Source organism: Mastigoproctus giganteus, chromosome 2 (genome assembly GCF_048544385.1).
Source record: "Mastigoproctus giganteus isolate SK-2022 chromosome 2, ASM4854438v1, whole genome shotgun sequence".
Lineage (NCBI taxonomy): Eukaryota > Metazoa > Arthropoda > Arachnida > Uropygi > Thelyphonidae > Mastigoproctus > Mastigoproctus giganteus.
The window spans coordinates 138,744,154-138,768,498 of record NC_143576.1 but is presented as its reverse complement, the minus strand read 5'-3'; the positions used below and the strand labels follow the sequence as shown (position 1 = coordinate 138,768,498).

Sequence of the window (24,345 nt, the reverse complement as noted above, 5' to 3'; positions counted from 1 at the left end):
ACTTTCCTCAAACAGATACAACTCTATAATGCACTCTAAACTTCAATTGCAATCCACATTAATAAAAAACAGAGCACTGAGCTTCACCATAGTTAAGAGTATTATGGCCATGTTGCCCTTGTGCCTTAAAACCCCCAAACAAATAAACACGTGACAACTGCATTATTCATACTAATTATATATGGAGTGGGTTGAAATGAAATGTTTGATTATATGAATGTTGGTTAATTGAAGCCCTACTACATAACTGTTAGAATTTAGAAAAAAAAGGAACTACTTACCATATTTACACTATCAAAACAAACAGGACAAGTGATTTCATCTTTGCATTTCTTTAAATCATCAGCATTTGTAGTGCTATAAAAAATAAAACAAAACTTTACAGTATATCAACTCAGTTTAAGTATTATATGCAAGTAAGTGATGGATGGGACTTGGGTGAGAACCCCCTTGTTAAATTTTGGTGATTATCTGAGTTCCCTTGTTAAAAAAAAATTACTTTGATAAAATTTAACAGATTATTTTAACTGGGGATGACCCACAGCTGAAAATCATCTCAAGCAAGCCCCTTGTTTACAAGAATACTTGGCATCCAGCCAAGTATTCTTGTAAAGGAATACTTTGAAACTGAATGCCAAGTATTCTGGTAAAAGAATACTTGGCATCCAGTTTCAAAGCAAAGATTCTCCATTTAGTTTTTGAAGTTTTTGTTCCATTTTCATAGATAAGCAAGTAGATTTTGCTTTACAAACTATAAGCAAGTCCTAGAAAGAAAAGTCACCTTTCTATTTTCCCCTTCTTTAACCAACAAACTAACTTTACCACTTAAGTTACTCTAGCGAGGCTCCAGGTACCAAGCAATTTTGTGATTAAGTGACTTAAAGAAAATACTTTATATCAGGAAGGAAAGTAACCTTTTTCTTATACTTAATACTAACCCACTACTTCTTGGTAAGAAGTAGTGGGTTAGAAGGCATCTAAATACTACCCGGTATTATCAGTCAGCAATCACTCTAGTGTTATGGCATTCTCAGTGACCTTCATACCCTTTGTCTACGAGGCAACCTGTCTGTATTTATTAGAAACTTCCTCCAGAGCCTCTCTTTCTGGGTTCGACATCAGAACTTCCTTTCTAATATGTTCTCACTGGGAGTACTACAAGGCTCAGTATTGAGTGCAACGCTGTTTACCCTTAGCATTGATTCAATACAGAATAACTCACAAATACTGAAGAGGCATACCTTTACACTGACGATCTCTCTCTCCATTTCTTGCCATTCTCAGAATATGAGATCTATTGTACGGCAATTGTAGATATCCCTCAATAAAGTACAAAAGTAGGCCTTGTTCAATGGATATTGTCTTTCCCATCAGAAAATGGTTGCAATCCACTTTTGCAATCAATGTAAATTGCATACAGATCCTGAACTTCAGATATCAAATTTCACCATTCCGAGGGCTTTGAGTGCCAAGCGATTTTTCTTTGAAATTCATACAGTGCTCTTTTAAAGTGATGTTGTCTGATTTTCTCCCGTTTTGCTCACTTAAAGTGGTTCTTTGCCTAAAAAGTCTGCGTATGAACCCAGAAAGGGAATCTACCTTCCTTTTTTTTAGTATTTATATTAAATACTAACTTACTCTACTAACTTTAATAACCGCTTGGTCACTGGTGGCACTGCTCCTGCTTCCACATGGCAGGGCCGGTAACCTGGGAGAAGAAAGTCCGTCTCATAGGGCTAAAAGGAGTAAATATTGACACTAATGATGTCCCACGATTAGAGCCAAAAAAGCTCTCAACATGACAACGATGAAACTGATCATAACTTCTTGCTGTCGAAAAGACTAAAAAAGGATGCAAACAAGCAGGAATCTCCAGTTTCCTGATTAAACATTCTTTGTCTTCACATCCTGTCAGGAAGCTCTCCCCTGTCATCATATAACGATGCCTTGAAAATGCAGCAGCATCTCCAAAAATGGTGAAACATCAATCTGGAGACTTGTTAATAGAGACCTCTCACCCAAGACACTCTGACCTACTGCTAAGACTTACATCTTTAAGTGGAATTCCAATTGAAGTCACTCCACATAACATCCTGAATTCTTCCAAGGAGGTGATCAGTGAATGGGACCTATTAAATGTTTCTGAAGAAGAAATAAATCCAGGAACTAAAGGATCAAAATGTAACTCAGGTCAAGAGAATCATGATGCGAAAAGATGGCACCTTAGTCCCAACACGTAGCATAATTTTAACCTTCAATTCACCGAATCTACAAGCAGGTTATTTAAACTGCCATGTTCAGCCTTTATCCCGAACCCTCTAAGATGCTACAAAAGTCAGAAATTTGGTCACTCCCAGACAGCATGCTGTGGAGATGCAACACGTCCAAATTGAGGTTGCAAAACTCATACTCAATCAGAATGCAAGGCACTGTGGGTACACCACTCACAATTCTAACTCAAAACCTAACCCACAGTAAAGTAGCAGAAAAATTGCAAAAATCAGATCCTGTGGAGGCGAAGCAACCACAACCATGGAGATCGATGATATACCCAAAAAGGGAAGATTTTCTTGAATTACATGCAGACTGTGATATGGAAGATAAAAATGATTCAGGACGCCCCAATTTTCCCAGAAAAGAAAAATCTAAACCTGACTGTTATAAACAACCCATGCATAAAAAGCAGACAGATTCATCTTCCTCTTATAAATCCAAATAATGGAACATATTATCCAGTGGAACTGTAGAGGTCTTTGCAGTAATATCGATGATATTCATGAATTAATTCCCCAATACAAACCTCTTGTAATGTGCTTGCAAGAAACTAATTTAACATCTCTGGTCTCAGTTTCAATCAAAAATTACACTGTATTCAGGCAAGACAGGGCTGACTTCAATAGAGCTCATGGAGGAGTAGCGATACTTGTGGATTCAAGCATCCCTCCAGACGCATTCCACTACAAACATCCTTAGAAACCGTTGTCACGGTGTTGTTAGTGGTATTACTCTGACATTGGTTTCAATTTATCTTCCGCCTGATCATCAATATACTATTCAGAAACTCAAAGATCTTGTTATACAGTTACCATCTCCATTTTGTTTACTAAGAGACTTTAATGCACATCATCCATTATGTGGTTCCCCAACCTCAGACAGATGAGGTAAGCTTATCAAAATGCTGATCGATATATAGAATTTAACGTTACTAAATACTGGATCTCCTACATATGTGCATCTCCCTACAGTTTCAACATCTGCAATAGACCTTTCCATCCATTTGTTCTCCAATCCTCTTTCTAAGTATAGATTGGGTAACTCTGAGTGATCCTTATAGCAGCGACCATTATCCATTAATCTGCAAAATTCAAACATCCTATTCCTTCCAAGCAGAAAATCCAATTAAATGGAAATTTTTGCATGCTGATTAGACAAAATACAGAACACACATATCATTTGACAACAATATCATTTGGTCCGGTTCCATTAACAGTGTTACTGAGCACATCACTTATCAAATGCTGGCAGCCGCATCTGCTGCCATTCCTCAATATCAAGTAAGAAATAGACGAAAAATAAATTACTGGTAGAATGAAGATTGCAACAATGCAAAAAAAGGGAAAAACAAAGCATGGAACCTTTTCTGCAAATATCCAACTACATCCAATCTTATTAACTATAAATGGCTGAGAGCTAAAGCTCGTTATATCAGATGTAAAGCAAGAAAAGAAAGTTGGATCGAATTTGCTTCATCAGTTAATAAAAATACCGAAATCAGATTAATCTGGAGAAAAATAAAATGTCTGAACAGTAAATTTCCATCTTTATCCACCCCACTACTGAACTGTAATGGACAAGAGCTCTCTAATCCTACAGATATATCAAATGCACTGGGAATTGTATTTTCTCTGTTGTCTTCTTGTAATGCTTATGACCAATCATTTCAAAAACATAAAACTGTTACAGAGAAATCCAGACTGAATTTCACTGACAATTCTGCTTTATCTTATAATCAACCACTTACCATGCTTGAAATTTACTGCCATTCACTTCTGTACCAGATGCAGTATTAGGATTGTTCTTTGACAGTAAGTTAAATTTCCAAAAGCACATTGAACTTTTCCGGACTGCTTGTCAAAAAAAAACTGAACATACTCAGAGTCTTATCAACCACAGCATGGGGAGCAGATAGTTACAGTCTGCTTCATTTATACAGATCCATAATCAGATCACGCCTGGACTACAGTGCACCTGTCTTCGATGTTGCTAGTGAGAATGCTTTATCTTGCCTCAACCCTATTCAACGTTCAGCTCTTAGAACAGCACTAGGCGCATTCAGAACATCTCCAGTGCAAAGATTGTATGCTGAAGCCCACGAACCTCCTCTAAATATCAGGAGAAAGATGTTGCTGCTGAACTATGCAACCAAGATCCAAAGCCAGGTGACCTGTCCTAATTGGTCAATACTTTATAATCCGCAGTTTATGACCTTCTATAGAAACAAACCATAGACAGTTTGGCCTGCTGGTATTACATTAAAGCAACTAGCAGAAGACTGGGATATACACTTCAATAAAATCTTGCAAGATCCTATAGATCCTGACCCTCCATGGTCTGTCATCATGCCATCTTGTGACAATTATTTCCACCTGTGGGGAAAACACTCTATCAGACATTAACAGCCAACAGCTACATACTAACATCCATTGTGCATACTCAACATTATCCTGACTTCGCTAAAATATATACAGATGGATTGAAGTCTGAGAGTGGATCGGGTGCAGCAGTGGTACACCCTGATACTACCATTTCTCTATCTCTTCCAACAGAGTGTAGTAGTTACACAACTGAATTATATGCCCTAAAACTTGCTTTAGAAAATATTTTCCATATGTCAATTCAAAAGAGCATAATACACACAGACTTGCAAAGTTCCTTATTAGCCATGAAAAGCAATTCCCCACCTAATCACCCATTATTAAAGCTCGTTAGAACAGAGTTGATACATCTCAGAGGGCATCAACAAAAGGTTATCTTCTGCTGGATCCCAGGCCATACTGGAATATCAGGAAATGAATTGCAGATCATGCTGCCAAACATCCATCCGGCTCAGCCCCAATGAATTCCCTAGTACTGTTCAGAGATTATAAAATAAATATACAAAGTATATGTAAAGATTGATGGATTCTTCAATGGCAAGCACAAATTCATAATAAACTACTCCAAATTAAACCTGTACCAAAATTATGGGCTTCCAGCCTCATTGCAAACAGACAAGAATAAGTAATTCTAGCTAAAGCCAGAATCAGCCATACTCATTTAACTCATCTGTTCCTTTTGTCAGGGAATGACCCTCCTCAGTGTAATCATTGTCATACACCACTCACAGTCAAACACATACTTTTGGAATGTACTCTATATAATAATGATCGACTAATGTCATTCAGTTCTCTGGCAAGCTTAAAGGAACCTTTGTCTCTTATCATATCATATCATAGGTGAAAAATCAAATTTCAGAGAATTCTTCTCCTTCCTAAAATGAATAGGACTGTATAGCCGTTTCTAACTGCTTCTACATCAACCAACACGGGCAGTATATGAACCACTTTCATAAGTGCAATATGGCCTAAGTAGCCACTGCACTTAAAACCCCATCAACAACAACATTCCAATTTCCAACAATATCAGATTCTTGGGATTAATTTTGACAGCAAGTTAAACTTCTTTAGGCATATTAAATTTGTATATATTAACTGTCTCAAAAAGCTGAACATGTTAAGAGCTTTATCTGCCCTGTCTTGGCAAGCAGATTGCATGATTTTGCTGGCTGCATCCTATACAACATAACGCACTGTAGATTGCACTTGGTGCTTATAGAATATCTTAACTCATAGTCTATACACTGAAGCTCATGAGCCCCCTCTATACCTCTGCAGAAGAATGTTATTACTTAAATGTGCAGCCAAAATACAAAGTAGCTCTCTGCATCCCATTCAATCGTACATCTTTAATCCACCACTACTCAAGCTCTATAAAAATAAACCTAATAAAATAAGACCAGCAGGCCTATGGATTCTTGAAATATCACAAAATTGGAATGTTCCTCTCCACAATAGGCAACAGGTAAATAATTACTCTCATCCACCACAAACCCCATGCAAACCATATTCAGAACTATGCAGACTGCTTTGACAAATCTGTAGGGATTCAGACAGAGGTGACATTCCCCCTCAGGCATATCAATAGCAGAATGGGCTTGAATGGTGCTCTCAACTCATCCATATGCCAAACTGTGCCTCATCAATCAATATATCCTTATCAATCACAAAACAAACTGATGGTCAATCTATGTAACACAGCACCTGAAAAAGTACATAAGGCAAATACTCTTGAGGATATCAACCAAACCAAATTGGTATGGATATAGACAATTGCAATCATGATGAAACTGTGTTAGATCTCCATGCAGAAGATGACATGGAGACTAGATTTAACTAAGGACGTAGGGACATGAAGTCTGAAGGTACAATTTTTCCCAAAAAAAGATAAGTAAACCTGAATGATGCATGCAAACAACCCAAAAAAAAATAATATGATTCATTTTCTTTTCTGAAAACAACATAATGCAACAAATTATAGAGTGGAATAAACAGCAATACTGACAACATCGATGACCTTATCTCTAGATATGACCATACAGATATTTGCTTGCAAGAGACTGATCTGAATCCTCGGGTGACTCCTAAAATTAACAACTGTACTTTGTACTGAAAAGACAAATTCTATCTCCTCTGAATGAGGTGTGTGTGGCGATTCTAGTGTACATCCAGACAAATCTCTCTCTCTCCAAACTTCCCTAGAAACAGTTGCTGTTTGCATGATGCTGGGAATTTCATTAACTGTTGTTTCTATATATCTTTCTCCAAAACAGATTTATACCACTAAGGAACCTGAAGAAATTGTAATGCAACTAACAACTTCCTTCAGCTTATTATGTGACTTCAATGGGCGCTACCCATTATGGGGTTCTTCCCATATGGACAAAAGTGAACATATAGTAAAAAATGTACTGGATCACACACTCATGGTGGATCCTGTTTCCCAACAGGATCATCCACTTCTGCTATTGACTTCTGTATACACTTCACTCTTTTCTCTAGCATAGAGTGGACACCACTAAATGACTCTCTTGGTAGTCATCATTTTCCTATTATTTGCAAATTACAAACATCAAAATAATTACATGGAAAAAAATCAAACAACCTGGAAATTCTCCAAAGCAGATTGAAAAAAAATTTTCTAGAATAATTTCTCTTAACAATCACTTTTTACAGAATCAACCCATAGACAATGTGACTGAATACATCACTAAGCAAATACTAGAAACAGCTACCAAGTCAATATCCCAGTCATATAGCAGAAAAATGCAAATATGTCACCCTGTGATGGAATGAATCTTGCAATATAGTAAAACAAGAAATACACAAAGCATGGAACTTACTTCATAAGCATCCTACAACAGCAAACCTCAATAATTACAAGAGAATGAAAGCAAAAGCTAGGTAAATTAGATGAACTGCAAAAATGACTCACAAATACACTTCGCACCTACTATTACCAAAGACATAGATATTAACGTAATTTGGGGAAAAAAATCAAACAGTTAAATTTGTAGAATAGATGTGTGTGGAAGTTTGCCTTTAGCCAAAGGGTAGTTGATTGCTGGAACAGACTTCCATCTGTTGTGGTGGAAGCTGATAGCTTAAATAAATTTAAGGCTGAACTAGACAAACATTTGGAGTGACTGGATGGCTGAAATGGGAAGGGGTTTTTTTTTGGCTGATGCTGTATAAGCTTGCTTTCTTGCATCATATGCCTAAACTAATGCTAATGCTAAATGGCAATGGCTAAATAATCCAGTGACATCCTAGCTGAAACATTCTATAAAGCATCAGTAGTAACAGCAGCAGCAAGCTCAGGAGAACAGGTTTTGATATCAATTAGAAAAAATTAACATTGAGACCTGGAGATTTTATTTTAATCATGAAGATTCGTACAATATTCTAATATCATGTTGTAGGACTCGAGGAGACGAGGGTGTATGGTTGATTTACAAGGTTTTCAAGATCTTTGATAGAAGAATTAGGAGAAAAGTAGGATGCTAAGAAGTCAGTTTAACTGTAACTGAGAATGCAATAGTATGATCAGGTTGCAGCACAGGTGGACAGAAGCTGTGGCCAACAGCTTTAGCAAGACACCAGAAGGCCAAACTACCAACTGGAAAAGAAGCAAATTTTCTACTGTTGGCCTGTTCAAAATCAAGTTTCGATCAAGTTTTTCAACTGTCATGAGCTTCAGTATATTCAGAAAATGAAGCTGGAGATTTAGATAAAAGCCAACTGAGATATGTTACATTCTTATCTTGAACAGCCTTAGCACATTTATTTATAAAACAAAGATTTAGATAAAGGATGAGCAAGATTTGAGAAAACATTAGGATGAGAAGATTCAACACAATAATTCAACTAGAAATCACACTGATCATTCCATTTTACGTGGCTGAGAAAGGCTCCAGTGGAGAAAAGACATCAAGTTGTGATTTGTGGTACCTAGAGGACCACTAATATCAAATATGTATTTTAAGGATTGTTGAGAAACAAGAAAAAGATAGTGCTGGGTGTGTGCTGATATTCTGATAGTCTGATATTCTGGGGTAAAATGAAGTGAAGTAATTCATCAATAATAGCAAAACCTCAATATCTTGAATTTGCTTGATCAGTTAAAATCACCAAGGAATATATTCTTATTATGAAAGTTAGAGTTTCAGAGAAAAGAATTCAAAAAGTTCCTAGTGATTTGTAGAATTGGGAGAATGAAATAGGCAACAGATGCACATGACAGAATGAGGTATACAGATTTAACCCAGAGGAGATTCCCCATAAGGACGTTTCTAACATGGAATATCAGTGAGGACACATGTATAAGTACCACTTCTGAAACAAAAGGAATCATAGAGTGAATAATTAGGGCAACTGCAATGAGTGATGATTGAGGTAACCGATAATTTAGACTCTTTCTCTGGAGAAGCAGGGCTCAGTAGATTGAAAAGAGGAATGGAAATGGACAACACTGAGATTTAAACTGATTACAGGTACACTGGCTTGTACATGTTTAGACCTTTTTGCAAATAAAAATTTGTTCTGTTAATCTGATTATTCATGATGCCTTAGGTACATAAGTTTTCTCTCTCGTTAAGTAGAAGGGAGAACATGAATGGATTAATGAAATTTCTGGATATGGCATTCATACAGCAAAAATATACACCCAGCTCCTTGACTTAAAGTGGTCTCAGCAGTGCTTCTTGCATACACATTACTTGGAATCACTCCAGTACTCTGCCTCACTTAATCAATACTTCACCGAAAACAGTACATAAATAAAATAACAATGAGTCAAAATGAGTAGGTAACTAATAGGCTGATAATCCAGCCTCACTACACTAGTGTTCCAAGCATTGGGTGACATAAACAAGAGTGAGTGTGTCACCCAACACTTGGAACACTAATGTAGGTTCAGCATTCATGCAGAGCAACTATATGGTAAAGGAGAAATTAAGTTAACATTTTCCCAGAAAGTTTTCAAAAAGATAATCAGCAAAGGAACTTGAATTAACACTGGGGGCTCACATCTGGTGAGTATGGGCTTGGATTTTTTTTTTTTTTTTTCATTCTTCTCTTTCTTGGTGATTCCTTTCTACTTCTCTCTCTCTCAGGGGGTAACTCGGGATTTTTTTTTTTTTTTTTTTTTGGCTGGTGCAGCATAAGCCTCAGGCTTCCTTGTACCATATGGCTAATAATAATAATGCTAAAAAACACATAGCTCAAGTTCAGGCAAGGAAAGTAACTTAGTTCCAAAACAGTTCCTTTATGTGAACTTGTTCCAACATAAAGTTCACCTGAAAGGAATTAGTTCACATGAGCTTGTTCTTTTCAAGCTCTGAAGGAATGAAGTCAGACTGCAATTACTCTGAGTGCTGTACACAGTTTTGTCTTAGAGCAAATAAGCTTAAATTGCCTCACTAAAACAAACCAGGTTTTTTTCTTTTCTTTTTTTTGTCAAAGGAAAGACAAAATGAGCTGCCAGTAACAATAAACTCCTAAAACATACCCACACATAGATACCATTTGATATATTTAAGAGACAAATTATTATTATGAATTAATGAAAATTTGGAAAAATAAGCAATAATTTATAAAATATGAGCAGGCTAGTGGAGAGGGGGGGGAGGAAGCGAGAGAGAGAGATTCAAGTTCTATATTATTACTGGAAATCTGTAAATACTTACACAGGAACAGCTGTCTTGCAATCGGAATAATTCTGCTTATCAACAGTGACTTTACTCTCACTTTCTGTACATTGTTTGGAAGTGGAAGGTTTTGATAATGGATCTGATCTGGTTAGGATTACTGATGAGCAATAAGCAAGTTTTATTTTTTTCTGAAAAAGTATATAATTTGTATTTGAGTAATTAAGCATTAAAATGACACTAAAAAAAAAATAAAAGCATGATAAATTTAGTATTGACCATGCAGTGAAAGTCAGAGGCATTTGAGGCACTAGCAAAAAAAACCAAAAAAAAACCCTGTTTCCTCTAAGTGTACCAATTACAAATGAATTTTAAACTCTTTCCCCCCTCAAACTATTGGTCTCAACTACCCACGGAGGTAAATTATTCCAGTGATTAAGTGCTAACTGGCTGAAGAAAAACTTCCTATGATTTAATATAATTCTTCCCCTTCTGACATGAAATTAACTCTGCAGTGCAAATAAGTTGCTCATGGAGCTGTGTCAGTGATATATAGGAACCTTGCCAGCAGAGACTGACAAAGAGGTGATTATCCTTTTGTAATGATTAGGTCACATTTGGAATACTACATACTGATTTGGAAACCTCTAAGGGAGTAGATCAGTTAGAAACGGCAGAGAGAGAGAGAGAGAGAGATGAGCAAGATTAGTGGGGGCATAAAAGGATATTCTTACCAAGTAAGACTTGGTAAGAATATCCTTTAATTTGAATTTAGATAGAGATTTTGTGGGTTATTACTTAGGTTATTAGTTAGTATCAGTAAGGATATCAAAACCACGTGTTGGACAAGTTTTGAAGCTCCTGTGAACAAAACGTTTTTAATTATACTTAGCCGCTTTATTGACTTAATTGTCAATAAAGTCAAACACTGTGGTTTATTTTGAATTTAGATAGCGCGATTTGGAAAGTAAATACCTCGTGTCCGTAGATTAACCGTTTGTAACTTGCTGCCATTGTTATACGATACAATGTGTGTTAGCGTAAGGTTTAACGGAAAACTAGATAGTGAGTATAGTAGTATCAATTAATCAGTAAAATTTAGACTATGTATATATAAAGTCTTCTCCTTAGGTGAAGCATTACTTATTCGAAGTAGTGCAATATCATGGCAACTCGTTGTGAAGGTATTCACAATATGAGATATAACCTAAAACGATGCTGCCTTAAAAAATTTTCTGTTTATTCAGAAATGGCTGTGTATTATGATGCTAAAGTACTTTATATATACATAGTCCAAATTTGTTTGCAGCTTGAGGCTCTAGCCCTTGATGCGCCTTAGTCAGTAAAATTTATTAATCTTATTAAATTTCATTGTCAACTGAATTGTACTTTTTTAACTAAATAAATGTAGCAACTAGTTTTTACAAACGTAACATCATAAGTTAATACATATAAGTTGACAGGGGATAAGAAAATCATATAACATAACTCGGAGATAATATTCGATACCAAAATACATATATATAGTGTTATAACTGCATTGGGATATAAGTTTAGGGTTATATTTTGTATTGGAATTTTATTGAACTTGAATACAAATCATGTCTAAGACCAGAGCAGCAAAGCAAAAGGCTCAAACTAATGGAAATGCTGTGCCTCAGGGGAGAACTGAGGGGGGGGGAGTTGTCCTCTGAATCACAGTCTATTGAAATGAACTATTTGTTTGATGTTTGTGGATAAATCAGGAATGGGACATGATATTGCCAAAGGGAATGTCTGTGTGTGTGATGTAGAGTGTGAGGAAATCAGGCGACAACTCAGTGTTGTTATGGGCCTATATGAGAACTTGAAGGACAGGGGGGATGCCCTCGAAGGATTTAAATTGAGGGGTCCATCAAGCTCTCAGCTGCCCACATCAATGCCAGAGCTTGCACTTCAACATCACGCAACACAGCAGCAACCCCCAAGGCAGAATGCACTGGTCCCAAAGGAACTAGTTGTAGGTGACCCTATTGTCAGGGAATTGGGGAACATATTGTGCAAAAAGGATAGACAGAACAGGACCAGAGTATGTCTGCCAGAGGTAAAGGTTTATGATGTTGTAGAGCAGATATACTCTTTTAAGGGCACTAGGGTGATATTGTTGTACAAGTTGCCACTAATGATATTAAGAGTAGGAGACCAGTGGAATTACTTAACAAGCACAAGTCAATGCTGAAAAAAAGCCATGAGTTAGGGTTGAACTTAAGTGTCTGCAATTCTGCCCAGATACGATAGGAGGAGTATATGATGAGAGCCTTGTCGATCAATTTGGCCCTGGAGAGATTGTGAAAGGCTCAAGGGGTAGAATTTTTCTCAGCCTGGGCTGTGCTTGTTAACAGGAGAGACTGCAGGGATGGGATACACTTAAATAGAAAGGGTGCAAGAATATTTGCTGATGCTATCGAGGCAGAGTTAGGTGGGTCAGAAAACTGCAAGCTTTGGGGGGGGGATACATGGACTAATAGATTAACAGTAGCCATTGGCAGAGATGAAAGTGATTCTTGCACTGCTTCTATTGAAATGCAATTGAGCAGCAGCCTTGAAAGCAAGGCAATGGGGTAGTGTCCAGGACTGCTGGGAGTCATAGTGGAAAAAGTAAATACATGGGCTGTGTTAGGGTAACTAAGAGTAGAAACAGGTACGTATATACTTGCATGTACACCAATGCTACGAGTATAGTTAATAAATTCGATGAGCTTGAAATGCTAGTCAAGACATCAAAGGCAGATATTGTTGGGATATCAGAGACCTGGTGTCACACAGACATAAGCAGTGCAGAATTGGAATTTGAGGAGTACAGTGTGTACAGAAAGGTAGACAGGACAGGAAGGGAGGGAGGAGGGGTTATGCTGTTAGTTAAGAAACACAATCTAAGGAAGTGCATCCAATTGATGTTGGTGGACAATGCAATGTTGAGTCTGTTTGGTGTGACAAACACGGGGAAAGAAAAAATGAGAGTAGGTGTGTGTTATAGGCCTAATAAATCTGATGAGTATAATGACCAATTGTGCAGAGAAATAGAGTGGGCCAGTAAATCAGTATCTTATAATGGGGACTTTAACTTCCCAGAGATTGACAGGAATTTTTGTATTGGTCAGTCACACACTAGAAAAGGCTTTTGTGGATTTATTGGACAAATGTTTTCTACAGCAACATGATTGAGAGGAAACCAGACGGAGTAATACTCTTGATCTGATAATCAGTAGTGATTCTTCATGCATTAAGAATCTGCAGATAAAGGAACCACTAGGTGGAAGTGATCACAGTGTGCTGAAGTGGGATTTACTCAAAGAGGTAACCACCATCAAGGGTAAAGGGAAGGGTTTTTGCTTTCATAAAGGTGACTAAGGTGGTCTAAGACAGTATTTAAATTCTATATGGTGAGACCAACTGATGATGTTACCAACAGCAAATTCAAAATGGGAAGCATTCAAAGAACTTATCTTGGAAGCTACTAGGCTTTAAATACCAACTAAGAAATACTGTTCAAGGTTTAGGCCGAAATGGATGTCAGATGAACTAATGAGACATATGGCAGAGAATAAAAATGCATGGGATACATATAAATTAACATGTGACAAAGAAGCCTATGATAGATACAAGTTGATCTGTAACCAAGTTACAATGGAGGTTAGGCAGGCGAAGGCAGATTACGAGAAATCTTTGGCAAGGGATGCAAAGAAAAACAGCAAAGAGTTCTTTACTTATGTAAACTCTAGAAGGAAGGGGATGAATCAGATTGGTCCACTTGATATCGATGGTCCAACAGCTGATGATCCTGCTCAGGTAGCTAAATGCATGGGATACATATAAATTAACACGTGACACAGAAGCCTATGATAGATACAAGTGAATCTGTAACCAAGTTACAAAGGAGGTTAGGAAGCGAAGGCAGATTACGAGAAATCTTTGGCAAGGGATGCAAAGAAAAACAGCAAAGAGTTCTTTACTTATGTAAACTCTAGAAGGAAGGGGATGAATCAGATTGGTCCACTTGATATCGATGGTTCAACAGTTGATGATACTACTCAGGTAGCTAACAAACTAAATGAATATTTTGCATCGACATTCACACATGAGGAGTTATTCAGCGAGGGGAATACCAGAGGTGGATTCAACTCTTGCAGTAAGCTAGATAATCTTGTAATAACTGAGTGTAAAGTGGAGGGGAAATTGTTGAAGATAAACACAAGAAAGGCACCTGGGGTGGATGGGATCTATCCAGTTATATTAAAGGAGGCAGCAAAGGAAGTAAGCAAACCCTTAGCAATAATTATGAGAGCTTCCTTGGACTCAGTGGAGACACCCATAGACTGGAGATGTGCAAATGTGACTCCAATTCACAAAGAAGGATCAAGGCTGACATAAGTAATTATAGACCTGTGAGTTTAACTTCTGTTCCAGGAAAATTAATGAAGGCACTGGTTAAAGAAACACTGCAGGATTATCTAGACAAGACTTCAGTTATAGCTCGGACACAGCATGGTTTTGTTAAGGGAAAGTCTTGCCTGACCAATTTGATTGGATACTATGATGGAATCACAAAAGAACTGGATGCAGGAAATAACTTTAATATTATATACCTGGATCTTAGAAAGGCTTTTGATACTGTTGCACATGGAAGACTGCTGCACAAATTGGAGCAGTGTGGCATTGGAAGCAAATTGCTGCTATGGATAAAGGGGTGGTTGAATGGGAGAAGACAGAGGGTGTTAATCAATGGACACTGCTCATCGTGGACTAATGTTATTAGTGGAGTCCCTCAGGGTTCAGTGTTGGGTCCATTATAGTTTTCTGTATTTATAAATAATATTGATGATGGTATATCAAGCTTAATGTCCAAGTTTGCAGACGATAAAAAGGTTGGCAGGGTTGTTAAGGACACTACTGATGCTATGCTGCTGCAACAATATCTGGAAAGGTTGAGCAGATGAGCTGAGAGGTGGCAAATGAAGTTTAACATTGACAAATGTAAAGTACTACATATGGGAAACAGCAACCCCAGAGCAATGTATCAACTCTGTGGTACTACACTGACAGTGGTAGAGAATGAAAAGGACCTGGGGGTAATTGTGCAGGCAGATATGAAGTTCTCTGAGCACTGCAGACAGGCTGCAAGAGTAGCTCATGGTGTCTTGTCAATGATATACAGTAATTTTTCTAGCAGGGATAAGGAGGTGATTATTCCCTTGTATAAGGCAATGGTCAGGCCACACCTTGAATACTGTATGCAGGTCTGGAGGTCTCATTTCAAGAAGGTTTGTTATTTGGTTTTTTAGGAGCATTAGCAACTAAGGCCATATTGCTCCGGGAACATGCGGTGGTCATTCCCTGACCTTTCCGCATCCTCCGTATTTGGTGGTGACGGGCTTGAACTCCGGTCTAATCAAGAAGCGTATGCTACGCACTGCTGCTCCTTCCCACCTGGCTACGGAGACGCCTATTTCAAGAAGGATGTAGAGCTGCTGGAACAAGTATAGAGAAGGGCAACAAGATTAGTGAATGGAACAAAGGGTTGCTCATACAAAGAAAGGCTTAAGTTTTGCAAACTACAGTGTCTGGAGACTAGGCACCAGCGAGGTGATCTGATAGAGGTGTATAAAGCCTTGAATGGTTTGAGCATGCTCAATGCTGATGGGATTCTTCCTCTTGTTCAGAAGAATCACCTGAGAGGGCATAAATTCAAATTGAGGAAAGACAGATGTAGTCTAGATGTGCAGAAATTTGTCTTTAGCCAGCGGGTCGTTGGTTGGTGGAACACAGACTTCCATCCCTTGTTGTGGAAGTTGATAGCCTAAATAAATTTAAGACTCAGCTGAACAGGTATTTCGAACGAACGGAGGGGTGAAGTGGAAGTTTTTTTTTTTTTTTTTTTTTTGGCTGATGCTGCATAAGCTAGCTTTCTTGCATCATATGCCTCTACTAATGCTTACGAAGAAAGGCGTAAGTTTTGCAAATTATAATGTTCGGAGACTAGGCACCTGCGAAGTGATCTGATTGAGGTGTATAAAGCCTGGAATGGTTTGAGCATGCTCAATGGTGATGGGATTCTTCCTCTTGCTCAGAAGAATCACCTGAGAGGGAATAAATTCAAATTGGGGAAAGACAGTTGTAGAATAGATGTTTGGAAGTTTGCGTTTAGCCCGAGGGTAGCTGATTGGTGGAACAGACTTTCAATATTTTGTTATGGAAGTTGATAACCTAAATAAATTTAAGGCTGAGCTGCACAGGAATTTGGAACGAATGGAGGGGTGAAATCGGAGCTTTTTTTTTTTTTTTTATTATTTATTAATTTTATTTTTTTAATTTATTTATTTTTGGCTCTGCATAAGCTTGCTTTCTTGCGTTGTATGTCTCTACTAATGCTAATACTGAGATTCTGTAAATTGCAGTCTCTGGAAACTAGGCATCTATAGAAAGAACTAACTGAAATGTAGAAAGCTAAGTAAACTGAATGCTGATGACATCTTCACTTTCTTTGGTGTTAAGCACACAAGGGAGCATAAATTTCGATTAGAAAAGGATTGCTACAGAAAATTGCATTCAGTCAAGGAGTAATCAACTGCTGAAATGAAACATATGCCTACAGTTTTGGAGGTGGATAGTTTTGTATAAATTTAAGAAAGGTTTGGACAAATTATTGGAAACAATGGGAGGTTTTTTTTTTTTTTTTTTTTTGGGAATGCTATATAAGCCTTGTTTCCTTGCTTCATCTTGCTAATATAAAATTTCAATTTATGTCCTCTGAGTCTAGCATCATTTAATAACAGGATAGTAAATGGAAACATACACAACCACTGTGTATGATAATGTCAGAATGTTTATATGAAAAAACTTTTATAAATTTAAAATAAAGTTGAAGTTGAATAAGTTAAAATTAATTTATTTTGTCTTACATAATTATTTTAATAAAGCTACTATTTCAAGTTTGCTTTTCTGGGTTGATTGCCTGGTAACAGTCTTCTAAAGCATAACACCTGCCGTTTCTGTCTCTAGTTTTGCACCTAATGTAGGTGAGCCTGGTCCAATCAATTAAAAGAACTTCACATAAATGATCATGGAAACAGGATTCCCCAATTTTCCCAAAATAAGCCAGGCAAAAGTTCACCATTCACAAAAAAAAGTCAGATCAATCTTCCCTAACTAAACCTGCATAATGTATAAATTCATATAGTGGAACTGCAGAGGCCTATTTGAAAACAACTATGGTGTTTACTTGACCAAGTTAACACCATAGTTGTTTACAAATTACAATAAATAATGCATAAATTCATACGTGGAACTATAGAGGGAATTACCAATGAAGCAATTCTAATGAGCTCAGCTATTTACTTATCCAAATTTACCCTGTAAGTATATTAGCATGTCCAGGAAATTTTTCCTGTTACCACAAGTTAATTGGAAGTTTCACTAATGTACTATCAATACAGAAACTCAGACTGTCCTACTTATCAAGGAGTAGAAGTTATTGTTAAATCAAACGTGACACATTCTATCTTCCAGACACATTCAATTACAAACATTCTTAGAAGTAGTGGCAGTCTATACTGCAACAGGAATACCAATAACTTTACTTCTATTTATATCTCACCATCTCATCCATATTCCTGTACAGAACTTGACACCATTATCATGCAAATCCCACATCCTTTGCACCAGAAAAATCCAAGCACAACAAATAGTAGCAGCTCGCCTTACAGATGAGTTTTTATACAGTCTGCTCTATTTATTTGCTACCTGGGACTGATACACTCCAGAAAGACATTGATGATCTTGTTATCGTGGAAACCGCCATAGTTAACAGCTGCCTCCCCCATTCTTACTTCTCAGGGATTTTAATGAACATAACGTACTGTCGAGCAGTGCTGACATCAATGGAAGTGGATGAGTCGTGGAGCATATGCTCATTGATGATCACCTGTCCCTTTTAAATGTGGGAACAAACAGATTTTTCCACATGACAATCAGTACGTTTTCTGCCATTGACCTTTCTATCTGCACCTCTTCTGTTACCTGGAAGGTGGAGGAAAACCTGTATGGAAGTGATCACTTCCCTGTGATAACCTGGTTACATACTGGAAGACTGTGTCTTTCTTTTAGGCTATTGTGGTGAAAGATTGATCAGGTTGATTGGAGCAGCGATGAAAAACAGGAAACAAATTCGTGGTGCAAAACACGAGGAGCTTGAAACAAAACTTTTGGAGTGGTACCAACAAATGCGTGCATCTAATTTGCCAATATCAGATCCGATTTTGCAAGAAAAGGCAAATTATCTAGCTCAGCAATATGGGATTAGCGTTTTCAAATGCAGCAGTGGCTGGCTCCAAAGGTTTAAAGACAGGAATAACTTGGTTTCATGAAATGTTTGAGGTGAGTCTGGATTAGTCAACAAAGAAAAGGCTACAGACTGGTTGTGTTCTGTACAGTCCATCCTTGAAAAATATGAGGCAAAGGATATTTTTAATTTTGATGAGACAGGTTTATTTTATAATTTGCTGCCAAACAAAACATTTGCTGTTCATGGTGGAAAATTAAGTAAACAAAGACTCACTGTTCTGTTATGCTGCAATTCAAATGACAGTACAAAACTACATCCACTTGTGATTGGTAAGTTTTCCAAGCCAAGATGTTTTAAAGCAGTTAACCAACTTCCCTGTGATCATCTTGGTTATCAAAATTGGACAGAAGAATGGCTTCAGAAAAAAGGAACATTTTGGTGATTCTAGACAGTTGTACAGCACATTTTGCCGAGACACTTAAGTTGACAAACATACGGCAGTTGTTTTTACCTCCCAATACCACCAGTTTAATGCAACCACTGGATCAAGGCATTATTTATAACCTCAAGAGAGTATATAAAGCCCACCTGATAAGGTACTTGATCTTCAACATAGGAGGGAACAATTTTCAGCCAAACGAATGTCTTGGATGCTATCCGTAATCTTGTTATTACTTGGGAAAGTATTATATATCAAGTGTAATAATCAACTGCTTCAGAAAGAGTGGTTTGGGAGAGAACATCATCGAAAAACATGGTCCAGCAGATGAATTTGATAGCAACAGTGAGGAATGGAGGAATTTGAAGGAGCATATGGATTTTTTTGGCAAATTTGAAGAGTTTGTGAAGGAGGATGATGAAATTGCTACCACTGCAATGCCAACACCAGAAGAGCTGCTGGGTACCAAACAAAACAATGTTTTTGTTACCAGCGACAGCAAAAGTGAAGAAGCGCACACACTGCCATCTAAAAAAGATGCCCAAAATGCATTGAACATAATAGAGAATGTGTTGACCTGAAGTAATGTTGATAAAGAAACAACTATTGCATTTGATAACATCTGTGCTGTAGTTAAAAATGAATACAGGACAAAAACTGTGCAGACAACATTGGATTCTTTCTTTAAATTAAATTAATTTATTAAAAAGTTAATGGTTTGTATCCATAAATTATCTAAATTTTACTTTAACCAGGGTTAGTGAAAATATAATTTTAAAATTTATAGGAAACTGACGAATACCGGAAAATTTTTGCACTGTTCGAGCTATCATCCTTTCACATATAAATGGAGCATTGTTTTTAATCAGTTTCACAATGCATATAGATACAGCTCCACTCAGGATTCCTTATTGGATGAGCTGATGGAACTTACAAAAAGATTTTTAAATAGAGATTATTCATTAGGTACCATTATGCAAATTAGTCAACAAGGCGAAATTTAAATTGGAGACAGGTACAGTAATACCCCGAAATTACGCGATAGGTGGGTCCGACGAAAATCGCTTAAGTCGAGGTACAACTTTGCATATAAATACATATAAATTTTGTTTAATTGGGACCAAGGACTAACAAAAACACTAGTTTAGAAGAAAAATATTAATAAAATTGCAGTTCTTTATACATATTAATACAAAATATGTATTAAAAAAATAAATGACTTACGTAAAAAAGTTATTTCGATGTCGATTGCTTCATAAAATCTAATAAATTCGTCTGACAACACAGCGCCTTCTTTTTTTCACGCAGAATTTCTTCGTAGCAAGCTAATAATTTTTTTATTTCTTGCCTTGTAGCTATAACGCGTTCTTCGTTGGAGTCTATGTTTTCTAAAATTTTTAAGCCCTTTACAATTGAGCCCTTTTCAATTTTCAACCTGTCAAGTTTGCAATTGTCATGTGCTTTTCGCCGTTGCTTCATTTAGGCTTGTAGCACGTGCAATATCACATGGTCTTTCATTTTTCTCAAAGCGTTTCACAATTTCATATTTTTTCTCTATCAACAGAGGCGAACTGGCCATAAGCCTTACGGGGAAACCCCGGAGGCCGGTGTGATTTTGGCCATAAACCATAGTATGAGGCCACTACAAATTTTCCCGGGTAAGAATTTTTGACCCAGTCCGCCTCTGTTTATCGATGATTGCTTTTCTTTTTCTCTCTGAATTTGCAGTGTCTTCACCAGTACGCTTCCTTTTCACACCTTTTAAGCATTTTACTCATTTTTAGGGAATAAAGCACAATTACAAAACGAGGAGGCACGCTTGATATGCATAAACAAAGCTGCGCGCATGTAGCAACTGAATAAACAACACCATAAAGGCAGAGATACACTATTAACACCTCACATTTCTAGGGGTTACTACCATAAAACAATAACAATCCAGTTGCGTTTCTGCTAGTGGAATCTGTTGTAAACTGGTAGTAAACTCGATCTAATTGCATACTGATAGCTGGAATTGTGTTGGTTTTTACGTTATTATGGTGAAATGTGTTTCCCCTTCACTGATATAAAACACATAAATACATTTTCAGAATCTTCTCTTCATTCCTATCGTGTTGCGTACAGTTGGGGTGATTCTGCGTTCGACTGCCATTTCTTGTAAACACAAAGGCGAATCGTGCATAAGCCAATTCGGTTCGTGTTATATTATAAGATATTGTTACCATATTTATAAATAGAGTATGATTGAATTCGTGTAGTGTAAACACGTGTTATGCGAGGACTGACTGTATACGGCTCGACCGACGCGTGAAAACGGGTTCTTGTGAAACTTGTGAAACATTTCTCTTGTGAAAACGATGTAATTTCCGACAAAAGTTGAGCACGAATTCAAATGCACACAAATAAATACGACAGTTGGAATACAAATTCTTGTATATGTGTGCAGCTCATGCACAGTAAAGTTGAATTTTGTTCATCTTTCGCTCTCATTCTCCGCCGTCACACCGTATATCGATAACATATGAAAAACGACCTTGAAGATAGTGGGCGGCAGTGTTGCCAAACGAAAAAATCAAAACCGCGTAACTCCGAGTTCGCGTAAGTCGGGGTATTACTGTACAATAAATGACAGAGTGGATCATAAACATTTTATTAAAGTTCCGTATGTACAGCATTGGTATAGACAATTCATTAACATTTTCAAGAACACTGAATTTAAGATTTTTGCACAACCCATGAGTGAACTCCATGCCGTCTTGAAACATAGGGCGATTGGTGTAGTTCCTACCATGGAAGCTCACAACATGGTTTACAATATTCCTTGTGGTGGGTGCAATTCCGCTTATATTGGCTTAACCCAAAATTTGTGGAAGAACATCATAGAGCAAGTCCGAAACCCTGTGGCACCTACAGCAGCATACTGGTTGCGTGGCCAACCGCCTCCCCCAGCTGCCAGCTAAGGACCAAAGAAGAAGAAGAAGAAGAACCCAAAATTTACTTTCAATAAGGATACAGCATCGGTTAGGGCATGTAGGACAGGTGCCTCTGAGCTCGAGTTTCATGCGATCACTGATGGGCACGTGTTCCTTTTAATGAATCGAAAGTCCTTAATACACAGCAGGAATATTTTAAGTTATTAATTGCCGAAACATTAGAAATGAGATTAAATTCAGACTCTATTAACGTACGCAGACCTTATAATATTTCGGACTCGTGGACTCTAACGACATGTATGAGCAGTAATTCTTACATTGGTCTATATAAATAATCTCGAGTCAGGTTTTGATAATTTTATATAAAATGGGGGGGGGGGGAGAGGATATTATTGCGAATGGCTTTGGTACTTCTTGTGAACACAGTAACAATCCGAATAAGTTGGTCACTTAAAAGAAGTTGTAAACTGTTTTAAAGTTTAAATTGTTTGTGAATTGATGAATATTTATTTGTTTCGTGATTTTAAGTTTTTTTTTTGCGACAACTGTTTTTCAATTCTCATGGTAGCACGCGATATTCGTTGGTGTTTTGAGGGGTTGGTGGGTGCAGACTTTCCATGGCTCTTCTCGATGTGCTTGGTGTGATATGAGAATTGAATGCATGATGATTTGAATTAGTAGCTATTTTAATTTGATTAATTTAAGATTAAGCACGTGGGCGCAGCAGTGCGTAGTGCGGGAGCAGCAGTGCGTAGCACATGCTTCGTGATTAGACAGGGGGTCGAGACAGTGACCACCAAATACGGAGGATGCGGAAAAGTCAAGAAATGACCACCGCATATCCCCGGAGCAATATGGCCTTAGTTTCTAATGCTCCTAAAAACCAAATAACAAACAACATTAGGCACGTGGGGTGGTCTCATATAATAATACATTCATCCGCGATTGAGTGTCGAGAGAATTACAGTCTACTAAGAAGGTATGAGATTTCCTCTTATAAAGGATTAAAGAACCCAGAAAGGAAAACAGCCTTTCTTTATTCAGTGTATATGTTAATTACTTACAAACTCTACTAACTTTTACAACTACTTGGTCAGTGGTGGCACCGGTCCTGCCTCCACATGGTGGGGTAAGTAACCTGGGAGAAGAAACTCACTCTCCCAGGGCAAAAAGGAGTAACGATGGATATTAACTGATGACCCACTTATGGATCCCATGATCCAGAGCCATCAACCATAGAGGACATTAATATATCCAATGCAAAGAGGCAGAAAAAAGAAGGAACTAAAAACCCTGAGCCTCTTATAATTCTGCACTCCTTGACAGATAACTCACTGTGCAAGCTGTCCCCATCTGTAATTCAGAAATGTCAATCTTGAAAATGCGGCTTGCCGCATTTGGGGAGACCTCCTAGAAGAGGTCTCCCGATTTGGCAAAAATACTCAGAAAGACTCTTAAATATATCAATGTTTGGTGGAATTCCCAAAAAGGTTACCTGCATGTTACCTTGAACTCCTCTAAAGGGATAATAGCAGAGGGGGATCTCCTTAATGTATCTGAGGAAGAGATCTTTCAAGAACTAAATGATCAAAATGTAATACATGCAAAAAGGATAATCATCAAGAAAGATAGATTTCATCCACTCCCCGACTTACGTAAGGGTTGCATTCTGCAGAACTATACGTAAGTCGGAATTTCCCTAAATGCTTATGCAGCACTCGCAAATTTGATTGAAGCAAAAAAGAAGTGTTTGACGAACATGTAAATAGAATTATTTATTAGATTTTTTTTATCTCATGCGCAGGAAAAATTACAAAAATTTCAAAATTATAAAATTACAAAAAGAGAGAGGAGACAGGCATAATGTCAGCAAGTTTTACCTTTCGAGCATCGTTGCCAGAATTAATTCTCCAGCTGATAAGCTCGCCGCTGCTTATCAGCTATCAAGATATTTTCGTATATGCTGATTCCACAGCAGAAAAAAAAAAAAAAAAAATCTATGTGCCAGCTACATTTCTGGATGAAAAAAAAAAAAAAAAAACACTTTACAAATCTTCAGATGTTTTAAATTTATCTACAGAACAACAATTTCATATTGTAATTAAATGTTTTGGATGTTCTTATGAATAGCTTAAGCACTAGATTTGGAAAACTGAATACAATTTCTTCAGATTTTGATTTTATATTTGGAACCTCACTTGCATTAATTAATAAATCCGACTTCCAGAAGGCTGCTTCCGACCTTGCATTAAAATACAGCAAAGATTTAAATGTGCCAGATATTTCAACTGATATTGAAAGTTTGAAAAATCATATTTTATCAAACGGGAATCCATCTACAAGAACTAAT

At 37.3% G+C, this 24,345-nt stretch overlaps 1 protein-coding gene across 2 annotated transcripts in view; it reads right to left on the bottom strand.

Moving 5' to 3' along the window:
* The window catches only part of LOC150089601 (uncharacterized), a 152,663-nt gene that overhangs the window by 47,295 nt on the left and 81,023 nt on the right, over positions 1-24,345 (bottom strand). For both annotated transcript variants that reach the window (XM_090368684.1, XM_090368685.1), the window contains exons 4-5: positions 10,343-10,494; positions 282-357 (exon numbers count right to left, since the gene is read on the bottom strand). In XM_090368684.1, coding sequence (XP_090224810.1) covers positions 282-357; positions 10,343-10,494 — 228 coding nt within the window. The remainder of the gene's footprint in view (positions 1-281; positions 358-10,342; positions 10,495-24,345) is intronic.